General features: G+C 36.3%; 1 protein-coding gene across 1 annotated transcript; it reads left to right on the forward strand.

Annotated features, from left to right (window-relative positions):
- The first annotated feature begins 324 nt into the window (after positions 1-324).
- Positions 325-5,474, forward strand: TSHB (thyroid stimulating hormone subunit beta). The gene is made up of 3 exons (XM_036872120.1): positions 325-369; positions 4,535-4,697; positions 5,141-5,474. The coding sequence occupies exons 2-3, from the start codon at positions 4,536-4,538 to the stop codon at positions 5,393-5,395; spliced, it is 417 nt and encodes a 138-aa protein (XP_036728015.1). The 5' UTR covers positions 325-369; position 4,535; the 3' UTR covers positions 5,396-5,474.
- Positions 5,475-12,116: the final 6,642 nt, after the last annotated feature.

Consider the following 12,116-nt stretch of genomic DNA (forward strand, 5'->3'; position numbering starts at 1 on the left):
GATGATGTTTAAGGGTTTTTTGTTTTGAATTTGTTTTTTATCCTTCTGTGTTTTTCTCCTTTATTAGTAAATATTAATAAAGGATATATTTACAAGGGTAATTTTATTTTGAAATAGGAGAAAAGGAAATTCATGCTGCAATAATGTCAGAGTTTCCAGAGGAAGATGTTGTGAAATTGTTTGTCTAAACACATTTTATTTGGGGTTCAGTATGAATTTTCAATAGATGGTTTTTAGATAAGGAAGCAGTAATTCAAACGTGATTATATAAACAAGAAGATCAGAGAGGAATTATCCTGAAGGGTATAAAATGAACCAAGAGCTTTTAGTCTGGGTCATTACAGCATCAGCTCCCCAATGCAAAGTAAGGTAGGTGTCTACACTGAGAAGGCATTGTGAAATGAAATGTTGTTATTCTAAATTATTTTCATTTTCATCATTTTAACATTTATTTAAAAATGGCAAAATGCTGAGGGACAATTTGCTTTGCTAGGCTCTAGAAATTCTAGTTATTGCTCCAAAATTGTTCAGTGATAGGTGAAGATGAATGAACTACATATGTAAGGATAAGAAAATATTCTACTGACTTCAAAGAAAAGGAAAAATTGGTCAATTCCCTAATGAAGGCTGATTGATATTCATGGCCTTCCCTTACGATTTACATGTGATTTAAATGTTTTAATCAGTTAAATCATCTGTGTATTAAATCCTGTCAATTACTAATGGTTATCTTTGATGATAATGTACTTTTGAGAAAAGTTGGGAATAAATTCAGTTTTGGGTACCTGCAGAGGTAATTTACTCTTTATTGTTTTAGTTATAGCTAAACCCCCTTGGATAGTTTCCAAAGCACACACCTGACTTATAGTACATTTTGCTCTCTAGAAAAATATATTGCTTTAGTGAACTTCCTGGAGTTCACAGGGTGGGCAATTGATTCTTTTCATAGCACAGTAAGGGATTTGGGGAGAAAAGATTGGTGAAGGCAATTAGCAGAGAAGAGAGAAATGTGCTTAAGAATGAAGGTAGTGAGAAGAAAAAGATGAGAGAAAAGGCTGGGTAAGGGGCAAAGGACAGAGGATATCTTGGAATAAGTACAAATGTTGAAAGTGTAGACATAGTGGTCATGGCACTGAAAAGGGCATCTCTCATTATTTAGGGCCTAAAATCACACCTCTGTGTTTAGGTGCTCAATAAATCATTTATGAATGATTTTAAAAGAGGCAATTAAGTTGCAGAGGATGAGAATCCAGGTGACAATAAAGGAGAAACTGTGGCAGATCATCTAGGGAGGTATTAACTAACACTGATTTATATACTCAATATTATATAGTTACATAGTCTTCTGTAGCATTCCAAGTGCTTCACATGTATTGTTTTATACTTATTATGATTTTAGGAAGGAGTATATGGAAAAATGAAGGTCAAATTTCTTAATTTCTCAGTTACACACAATTGCAATAAAATCTGAAAGCATAATTCTAGATCACTATCTCTTAGACCAGGGACCGGACACTAATTTATCACATAGGATCATAGTCTATTTGTGCTGAAAAGTCCTTCCTGATCATCTTGTGGTTCTAAGCCTTTTCTTTACAGCTGAAGAAATTGAGCCCCAGAAAGATTCTTTGGGTGAAGTTTTACTATTTGCAATAAAGGAGAAAGAATAATTCTTACTTTCTTTACTAAGTTATATAGCTACTGCTGATGATGATTCAGCACTTTTAATTTTTCTTTTTGTTAATTTGGAGTTTTACATTTATAAGAGGAACTTCAGAACAATGTAAAGTGGCCATAATGAACATGACAACAATGGGTAAAAGTTCCAAAACTGTTTTTTATTCTACAGTTTTAAAAAGGATCAGGTGTACTTGTCTTTTTCTGTTTTGCAGATGGGGAAATTAGGCCCAGATAGATTCAATATTTTAGTTGATTTCTCATAGATCCATGGGAGATCTTGAAATAGAATTCTGTTCCTTAACTCCAGGACCAATATTCTCACCACTAGGTCAGCACATATCTATTTTATATAGATCATAGAGCTAAAAGTTAAAATATGTGAAGTTAATTATTTCCTAAGGCAAAAATTCAGTAGCTGGCTGGCTAGATGGGCAAGAACCATATGATCATGACAGGTGAATATTTTATATCATTTACTCAGTCAATTTTTTTTGATGTGGACAATTTTTAAAGTCTTTAGTGAATTTGTTACAATATTTCTTCTGTTTTATGTCTTCTGGCCGCAAGGCATGTGGGATATTAGCTCCCTGACCAGGGATCGAACCCGCACCCACTGCATTGGAAGGTGAAGTCTTAACCCCTGGACTACCAGGGAAGTCCCTCAGTCGATATTTTTAAGATCCTGCAGAGGATCCTCTAAGTCTGTGGCTCTAAAATAATGGAACCAGCTCTATACCACAGAGGGAGCTCACATTTGTGAAGCACTGAGAAAACCAGACTCCATGAGCAAGGAATTCTTATAACTTTGCTCCGTGATTGAAATACCAAAAAACCTCCAAGGAATGCTTAAATATGCAAATTTTATTTGAAAGTATTCACCAGAAAACACTTCTTAATGGGTTAGTTCACTTCCTTGTCTATATAGGAAAAAAAAAATCTTTGATTATTGTGGGTGTCAGTCATAATTTCAAGTCGTTCAGAGCACTTAAAACACTACCTACTTTTTGTTAACATTTGTTCTTATTTATCTTGAGTGACTATCTAGGAATAGAATTGCTGGGTCATCAGTTAAGTGTATGTTTAGTTTTATAAGAAACAATCAAACTGATTTTCAAAATATTTGTATGTACCATTTTACCATCCCACCAGCAACATATGGAAGTTCTAGTTGCTCAAAATCATCACCAACATTTGGTGTTATCAGTTAAACAATATGTATTTTTATTATTAGTTTTCATAGTTATCTCCTTCACTAGACTGTCAGCCCTTGAGGTCAAAGACCATAGCTTATCCATTTTGTGTCTGTCAGTGCCTACTTTAAATGCTCAATAGATGTTTGTCTAATTTATCAGCAATTCTCATTCTCCAAATAGGAGACTGGTTGGAATGGCCACTAATCTCTGGAAGTTGACATTTAAAATAAATACCTGGTAGCTTGTTGAATGTGGTTTCATTTTTTTCTATGAGCTGATTAAAGACAAAAATTCTTGTTAACTGAGGCAGAGTCTATGAGATTTCAGTTAATGGAAGTTTCAGTGTATGTAGCTTAAAGATGCTCTTGGGATATAATTGATAGATTTGAGAAAAAAATTGAGAAAAATCTTGATACATTTTTCATGATTGAATAACAACATTTAATGAATTATAATTTATTTAATAGAATAATAAAACAAGTTTGTGTTCAAAGGTAATACTACTCCATTAAGATATGTATTTTCTTTTCTGACAATGATACTTGAGAAGGAAAAAATCCAAATATGCCTAGCTAACTGTACAATCTTTGAAGTGATCAACTTACATCCAAAAGTCTGAAACTTGATTACCCTCTCTCAGTAGCAAAACTTAAATAATTATAAGTCATAACATTATCCAACTCATTACAAAGTCCAGTTGATAGTGAACACACTCTTCATCAGACAGGCTCTATAGAGATACGTGTTCTGCCTGAGGCACAGTGGATCCTCTGTTGTCTTCCGTGTACCCAAAACTTATTTTACTTTCCTGGCTAACTTACAGTGGACCTGTCATCCTTGATTGTATTATTCTCATTGTGTCAATCTGTATTTTTTGCCTCCACAATCTTTTTAAGATAATGAGTTCCATACAACTTCTGAGTAAAATAATTTTATTTTTCCAACTCTAATTCTTTCAACCTTAAAGGATATCCTAAGGGTTGAGAAGAAGGGTTTTTAGATTTCTGGGTTAGCCCCTTAACACCAGTGGTAGTTTTAGTTGACCTTTAGCCTTGTCTTTCTTGACAGGCATTGGGTAGAATCATATGCAAGACTGTTTGCATTGAGCTGGTACTGAAGTTTGATTATGCACTTCCTTGATTTCTTTGCCTTTTCTTATTATGACCAGTTTGTTGGCCTTTTAAGCTATTGAACCAAAGTTTTTAGAAAAGCACATTTCTGGGAAAGCCCTTACTGAAGCCTGTTAACTCACTTCTTATAATGATAAAGGCAGGTATTTTGATTGTTTCCATTGAATGAATTATTTTGTACTTAGCTGACATATGTGTCCCTGCCACTTTTCTGTTATAGTGTTTCAGGCTTGCCATTTCACTGCCCAGTGGAGCTAAGTGGCACTTGCAAGCAGGACTTTCACTATGTGAGCTCTGTCACTATGGGGTATGTGGATCATAGCCACATCTAAGTGTATAAAGAAAGGTTACTGAGAGTATTAACTATGTAAAAACACCTAATATAGGGCCTAGGACATAGTAGGCATTCAATAAATATATATATTTATACACACACACACATACACACACATTATAGCTCTTTCTGAATGTCCCTTCTGAATGTCCTAAAGGATACATGTAATAGATTCTTTAATTTTATCTTTGATTTAGCATGACTGCTATCTTCCTGATGTCCATGCTTTTTGGCCTTGCATGTGGGCAAGCAATGGCTTTTTGTATTCCAACTGAGTATATGATGCATGTCGAAAGGAAAGAGTGTGCTTACTGCCTAACCATCAACACCACCATCTGTGCTGGATATTGTATGACACGGGTATGTAGTTCATTTCACTTCTTTTAGCTGAAAATTAGATAAACCTAGACTCAGTCCAATTCTATCCAGAGAGAAAATGAGATAAAACACAACCTCATTTCCAAAATCTGATTGTTATTGGCTCTGTAGAGGTAGAGTACACAGGTTACAGTATCTACTCAGCAGAGTGGATACAGATAATTTTATAACAGTTTTACTTCCAAAATCTATTTAAAACTTATCTTGTTCTCATGATATAAGGTAAAAGAGGGGGTGCCACTTTTGTCTCTATGGGATTTAGTGTGGATATGTTGAGTTAGTACCAGGGAATGGAACTAAGGAATCCTCCTCCAGTCCTGTTTGTGACAAAGGAATATAAGTGAATTGATTTGTACCTGTTTCCATTATCTATATATTTTCTAAAGTCCTATCACAGTATGCTCCTTTTTTAATTCTTTCCTCAGGACTTCAATGGCAAGCTGTTTCTTCCCAAATATGCTCTGTCCCAGGATGTTTGTACATATAGAGACTTCATGTACAAGACTGTAGAAATACCAGGATGCCCACGCCATGTTACTCCTTATTTCTCCTACCCTGTAGCTATAAGCTGTAAGTGTGGCAAGTGTAATACTGACTATAGTGATTGTATACATGAGGCCATCAAAACAAACTACTGTACCAAACCTCAGAAGTCCTATGTGGTGGGATTTTCTATCTAACTTCAATTGCGATGTAATTTGCAATTTGGTTAAATGTGTTTACCTGGAATAAAACTAATAAAATATCGATATATTTCACAACACCATGTGTACATTTGAGTATTATTTCATCCATACTCATACCCGTTTATGCATTAACGAGCTTAAGGGCTTTAGAAGAAAAAGTGAGTGAAAGAGAATTTCCAGCTCATATGAAGGATGGTTTCCACATGAAAGGGCAGAGTGCAGGTAAAATGGAGAACAGGAACCTGAAATACTAATGAAAGACAGCCTTAATCAGGCTCTCTTAACAGAGGGCCACGAGGTTTGTCTTGACATAGAAAATGAATATGGGAAAGCTACAGAGTAATGTGATCAGCGGCTGAAGGAACATATGGCGTCAGCATACTGGAGACACCTACTTCCAAAGGCTGAAACGGGGCTGGAGTAGAGAGGGAGAGTAAGGAATATATGAAATCTGCAATATACTACTTTATTCTGTCATTCAAATACACAAGATAAAACATCACTAAAACTCAGTAAACAGTATATTTTAATCTATTTAATTTAATTACTCTGGTGGGCCTACTGACTTATGAAAGTTATACTCCAAAAGCCTAGAAAAGAGGCCACGATCATTTTACATGTAGAAGTCTAAATCCTTTGTAGTCTTTAAGGTAATTTGAGACACTTTCCAGCAACTTACCCTGTTTTGGCTTTCGATGTCATGAAAAACTAGTATGATTATGAAAGATTTTAGGAATAGTGGTAGAGTGCTAAGGGATCTAACAGAGAGGAATCATCCTAAATTCTAACCTAAACCTTCAATAGTTAAACACTGTTTTCCAGTAAATGTGCTTAGTGAGTGGTTTATTTTTCTCTTCCTTCCTTAGGTACTCTTTCATGAGAGTTTGGTTTCAATAGCTGTGTGAAGTGAGACAGACCTAGTGCCCTGCAGACTTGACCTCAAAAAAGATGACTTATCCTATATTTTCCCATTTCTCTCCATCCAAATTGCTGCCATTGGGTAAACATCAATTGTCAGCAGGGCCAGTTGTCTTTGTTATATCCTAGTCATTGGTTGCATTCATCTGGGCACATGTTGTAAATGCCTGCAGAGTGACAGTGTCTGGGGGGGATGCTAAGGTGGTGTAGATGGATTAGTACCAAACCCGTGTTCTGCCAATGGGGACAGAATAGTTGTACATTTATATACAAAAAGTCATGAATCCACATTATTCTTACCTTAATATCTGAAGTCAATGTTATCATGATCTCCAAATATTAATCTGGGGTTTTGGGTTCTCATATCACTTGACAACATGGACACTTAAATCTGTAGGATTAAAACATTCCCTCTGAAAACTGTATATCAAATATAGAATTTTGATTAATGAGTAAAAAGTCTAATGTTCAAACCTAACTGGCACTAATCACATATGACTTTCACAGAATCTGAAAAATGTTTTCCAAGGACTTGAGCTGTGGAAAGGCTATGGGGTTCAGTGAGGCCCCTTATAAACAGTCCAGCTCAGAAGACATTCATTAAGTGGGCTTCCTCAACCTTCAGGGAGGAGGCTAGGCCTGGACATGGGTGTGGTGGCCTGTACCACCATGGAGCCCTAGAGTGGGTGCATTAGAGACAACTTGTTTCCTTCCACTGAAGGCAGTCCATTTGGATTAGATGCATATGTAAATTATATTAAACTACTTTTGAAAATGGAGTTGTCCAAGGCAAAGAAGCCTTAGAAAGGAGCTTAGGAATTGGCATGACCAAAAATTTACCTCAACTGGATCCAGAAACTTGGGTATATGGAAATGCTATTTTGGAATGTATTAGTATTCTTTGGGTTTAGAAGTGGGAGAATGAATAGAGAACTTAGAGATGGGGAAGTGAAGAATTATTGCTTGTGTGAGAAGAGAAAGATGGAAATTTTGGAACATCTTCTGAACTGGTCTTTAATTCAACCTGAAGTTTAATAAGTCAGTTTTGGGCAGAGGAAGTTTGAGATTCAGTTCTTTAAAAAGAGTCCCTCTTGTTTCTCATTTAACTTTGAAATATAAAGAGTTCTTTCATAACTAAGTGGATTTGGGATTGGTGCAGCAGCAATCTCTGCTTTTCTAATGGCCAAACTCTTTAGAAGTAAGTGAATGTACCAAGATGATATATTGGCAGGGAACTGTGTGATGCTTCCTGATAATAAGAACTTCAAGTAATAAAAGTTCTCTTTTAAAGGGAATGTACCTCAACATAATAAAGGCCATATATGCAAGCCCACAGCTAACATCATACCGATGAAAACTTTTTCTCTAAGAAGAGGAACAATACAAGAATATTCACACTTACCAATATATTGGAAGTCTTAGCCAGAGAAAGTAGGCAAGAAAAAGATAAAAGACATCCAAATTGGAAATGAAAATGTAAAATGGTCATTACTGCATGATACTGTATATAGAAAACCCTAAAGACGCCATCAAAAAACTGTGAGAACTAATAAATGAATTTAGTAAAAGTGCAGGATACAAAATCATGTACAGAAATCGGTTGCATTTATATATACTAGTAATAAGCTAACAGAGACATTAACAAAACTGTCCTATTTACAGTTACATCAAAAATAAATAGGAGGTAAAAGACCTGTACACTGAAAACTATAAGACACTAATGAAAGAACATGAAGAAGACACAAATAAGAGGGAAGATAGTCTGTGCTCATGGATTGGAAGAATTAATATTGTTCAAATAAATGTCCATACTACCCAAAGTGATCTACAGATTCAATGCAATCTTTATCAAAATTCCAATGCCATGTTTTACAGAACTAGAACAAACAATTCTAAAATTTGTACAGAACCACAAAAGACCTCAAATAGCCAAAGCAATCCTGAGAAAGAAGAACAAAGCTGGACCATCATCTGTCCTGATTTCAAACTATATTACAAAGTTTTAGTAATCAAAACAGTATGGTATTGGCATTAAAAAAAGACACTAAATCAATTGAACAGAATAGAGAGCTCAGAATAAAACCATGTATATATGGTCAATTAATATACAACAAAAGAGCCAAGACTATACAATGGGGAAAGGAGAGCCTCTTCAATAAATGGTGTTGAGAAAACTGGACGTCTACATGCAAAAGAATGAAACTGGACTACTTTCTCACACCATATACAAAAATCAACTCAAAATAGATTAAAGACTTAAACGTAAGACCTGAAACCATAAGACTCCTAGAAGAAAATGTAGGCAGTATTCTCTTTGACATTGGTATTAGCAATAATTTTTTTTGATCTGTTTCCTCAGACAATGGAAACAAAAGCAAAAATAAATAAACTACATCAAACTAAAAAGCTTCTGCACAGCAAAGGAAACTATCAACAAAATAAAAAGGCAGCCTACTAAATGGGAGAAGGTATTTGCCAACAATATATCCCATAAGGGGTTAATATCCCAAATATACAAAGACTCATGTAACTCGACATTGAAAAAAACAGAAAAATGAACAGCTTGATTTGAAAAATGGGCAGAGGACCTGAATAGACATTTTTTCCAAAGAGTACATGCAGACAGCCAACAGGTACATGAAAAGATGTACAATATCACTAATCTTCAGGGAAATGCAAATAAAAACCACAATGAGATATCATCTCACACCTGTTAGAATAGCTATTGTCAAAAAGACAACAAATAACAAGGAGGAAAAGGAACGCTTGTACACTGTTGGTGGGGTTATAAACTCGTGGAGCCATTATGGAAAACTGTATGGAGTTTCCTTTAAAAAAAATGGAAAATAGAGCTACCATATGATCCAGCAATTCCACATCTGGATATTTATCTGAAGAAAATGAAAATATTAACTGGAAAAGATACATGCATCCCTATGTTCATTGCAGCACTATTTACAATAGCCAAGATTTGGAAACAACCTAGGCATCCATTGATAGACGAATGGTTAATGATGTGGTAGATATACATAATGGACTACTGCTCAGCAGACAAAAAGGAAATCTTGCCATTTTCGGCAACATGGATGGACCCCGAGTGTATTATAAGTGAAAAAGTCAGATGGAGAAAGACTGCCAATCACTGCCATTTGATTTCACTTATATGTGGGGAAAAAAACCCCAAAAAAGCCCATAGAAAAAGATAACAGGTAGGTGGTTGCCAGAGGTGGAGGGTGGGGAGGTAGGTGAAATGGATGAAGGGGGTCAAAAGGAAAAAACTTCCAGTTATAAAATAAATAAGTCGTGGGGAGGTACAGCATGGCGACTGTAGTTAATAATACTGTGTTGCATATTTGAAAGTTGCTAAGAGAGTAAATCTTGAAAGTTCTCATCAGAAGAAAAAATTCTGTAACTATGTGAGATGACAGATGTTACCTGGACTTATTGTGGTGATTATTTTGAAATATTTACAAATATTGAATCATTATTTTGTACACCTGAAAGTAATATAATGTATGTCAATTATACCTCAATTTTTAAAAGGTTGTTTTTTTATATAAGAAATTACCTCTCCCCCCTTTATTGAGCAGCAAGTCTGAGTTTAAGTGCCATAAAAATTCTTATATCATGGTATCTTCCACTCTAGTTCTAATGTTCAGTGTTGGGTTCTTCCTTACCCTCTCATTTCTTTTAGCCGATTCTTACTTATCTTTTAACACAACTCTGTCTCACTTTCTCTACTTCTATTACCCTCCTTTCACCTACCATTTTTGCCTGGCTAACATCCATGTCCCTTCTTTTGGTAGCTGCACCTTGATTTTCCTTTGGGGGCTCTCCCCCCACCCTTTTCCAAGTCAAATTGTTTGAGTGGAGCTGATGGAGGTAGGCATGCTACTTAAGCTCAACCAAGCCTGACTGATTAAGGGGGGGACATATGACCTAATCTCTTCCAGTAGGAGTCAGTCTCAGGGCTTTAACTGTAACTGTTGGACAAAGAGGAGTGCTTGGCCTGTTGGGGTTTCTAAGCTGCTAGAATGTGAACCTAGAGCCACTGCTAGCCATCTTTGGCATCTCCTAGAAACAGCCAGCCTGAGAATAAAGCCAACCCAGAGAAGAACAAGAGAGTGAGGAAAGGGAGACCTTCTGATATCAGTAGGTCTAATGTGAAGCCAGCTTCAACCCTTAAAGAAATCATAACTTTCCTGTTCTGCTTAAGCTAGAGTTGGGTTTCTGACACTTTTTCAACTGAAAATTACTGATTGCTTCAGCATCTTTTCCACTAGTTTCAAAAGATGCTCCTCATCCCATCCTCCATTTCCTCCAGGACCTTGCTGTTTCCTCTTCTATCTTCTCTTGCTTCCTCTTTATGGACTCCTTTGCTTCAGTATAAAGCATCCTTGAATGGCTTCTCATCCAAAAAAAAAAAAAAAAGCAAAAGCAAAAACAAGCAAACAGCTCTCTCTCGACCCTGTGCAACCTTATATTTATTTACCTCTCTCTCCTTGAATTCTTATTCCAGGTTCTTTGTGAAATAGCCCTGTCTTTGTTTGGGTTGCTATAGCAAAATACCACAGATTGGGTGGCAAAATGACAAAAATCTATTTCTCACAGCTCTTCCAGCTGGGAAGTGCAAGGTCATGGTGCCAGCATGGTCATGTTCTGGTGAGAGCTCTTCCTGCTTCATAGCTGGCTCCTTCTTACTGTGTCCTCACTTGGTGGAAGGGGCAAGGGATCTCTGTAGGGTTTCTTTTTATAAGAACACTAATCCCATTCATGAGGGCTCCACCCTCATGACCTAGGCACTTCTCAAAGACCCCACCTCCTAATACTATCACAATGGGCATTAGGATTTCAACATATGAATTTTAGGGAGAAACAATCAGACCAGAGCAAGAACCTTACACTAAATATTTACTTCCTCACTTCTCATTCTCTTCTTAACCCATTACAATTTGACTTCCACTCCTATCTTCCCTTGAAACTGTTTTCAGTAAGGTCAACAAAGACTTGTTAATAGTCCAACATTCAGGACAATTTTTAGTCCTGATCTTCCCTGACCTTTCTGCTTCCCTAGAGGGCCCAGTGGAGGTCACATATCTGGAGTCTCAATGTAATACATCCACGGCATTTATAACCAGTCCTAATGAGGCTGAAGTCAACATTTTCTCCTGTCATGGCTTTATACCCCTTTTCTCTAAGATGACTCAAAATCTATGCTGTGGTGTTTAGCAGGCAACAGTAATATAGTTCTGGACTATACTTCCTTCTGGGAATGTAATTTTGCTTGGTGCTGTAGGGGTGAAGGTTATAAACTTTGTGAAGGAAGGGCTAGTGTTGTGATAATCTTATGTGTCCTGTTGACCTTGTGGACACTTAAATGTAGAGCATATGAGAAACTTCAATTTGTATTCATTCGACCTTGGTTGTCCTAAGGAATTACACTCATTGCATTAAAAGACAGTTTAGATGGCAGCTATTGAAGGAATGCAGGTAGCTAAGAGACACTCCAGTCTGAGATTAAGAAATGCATGGGGAGTAAAGAATTGTTTGGGGCTTTTATCTTACTAGAGTAGGAGATTATAATTTTTTAAACTTTATCACTGAAATCTTAAATATGAGAGGTGGCTCATATTGTTCAAATCTGGGCATTACTACTTTTATGTTGCAGATTCCTCAACTACAGTTCTAGTCTAGACTTCTTTCCTGAGCTTCAGAGTCATATATCCAGTGCCTGTTTATATATCCTCTTGGATGTCCTGTAGTCATCTCCAACTTGCATCATCACTACAATCTGCTT

This window comes from Balaenoptera musculus, chromosome 1 (genome assembly GCF_009873245.2).
Source record: "Balaenoptera musculus isolate JJ_BM4_2016_0621 chromosome 1, mBalMus1.pri.v3, whole genome shotgun sequence".
Taxonomy (NCBI): Eukaryota; Metazoa; Chordata; class Mammalia; order Artiodactyla; family Balaenopteridae; genus Balaenoptera; species Balaenoptera musculus.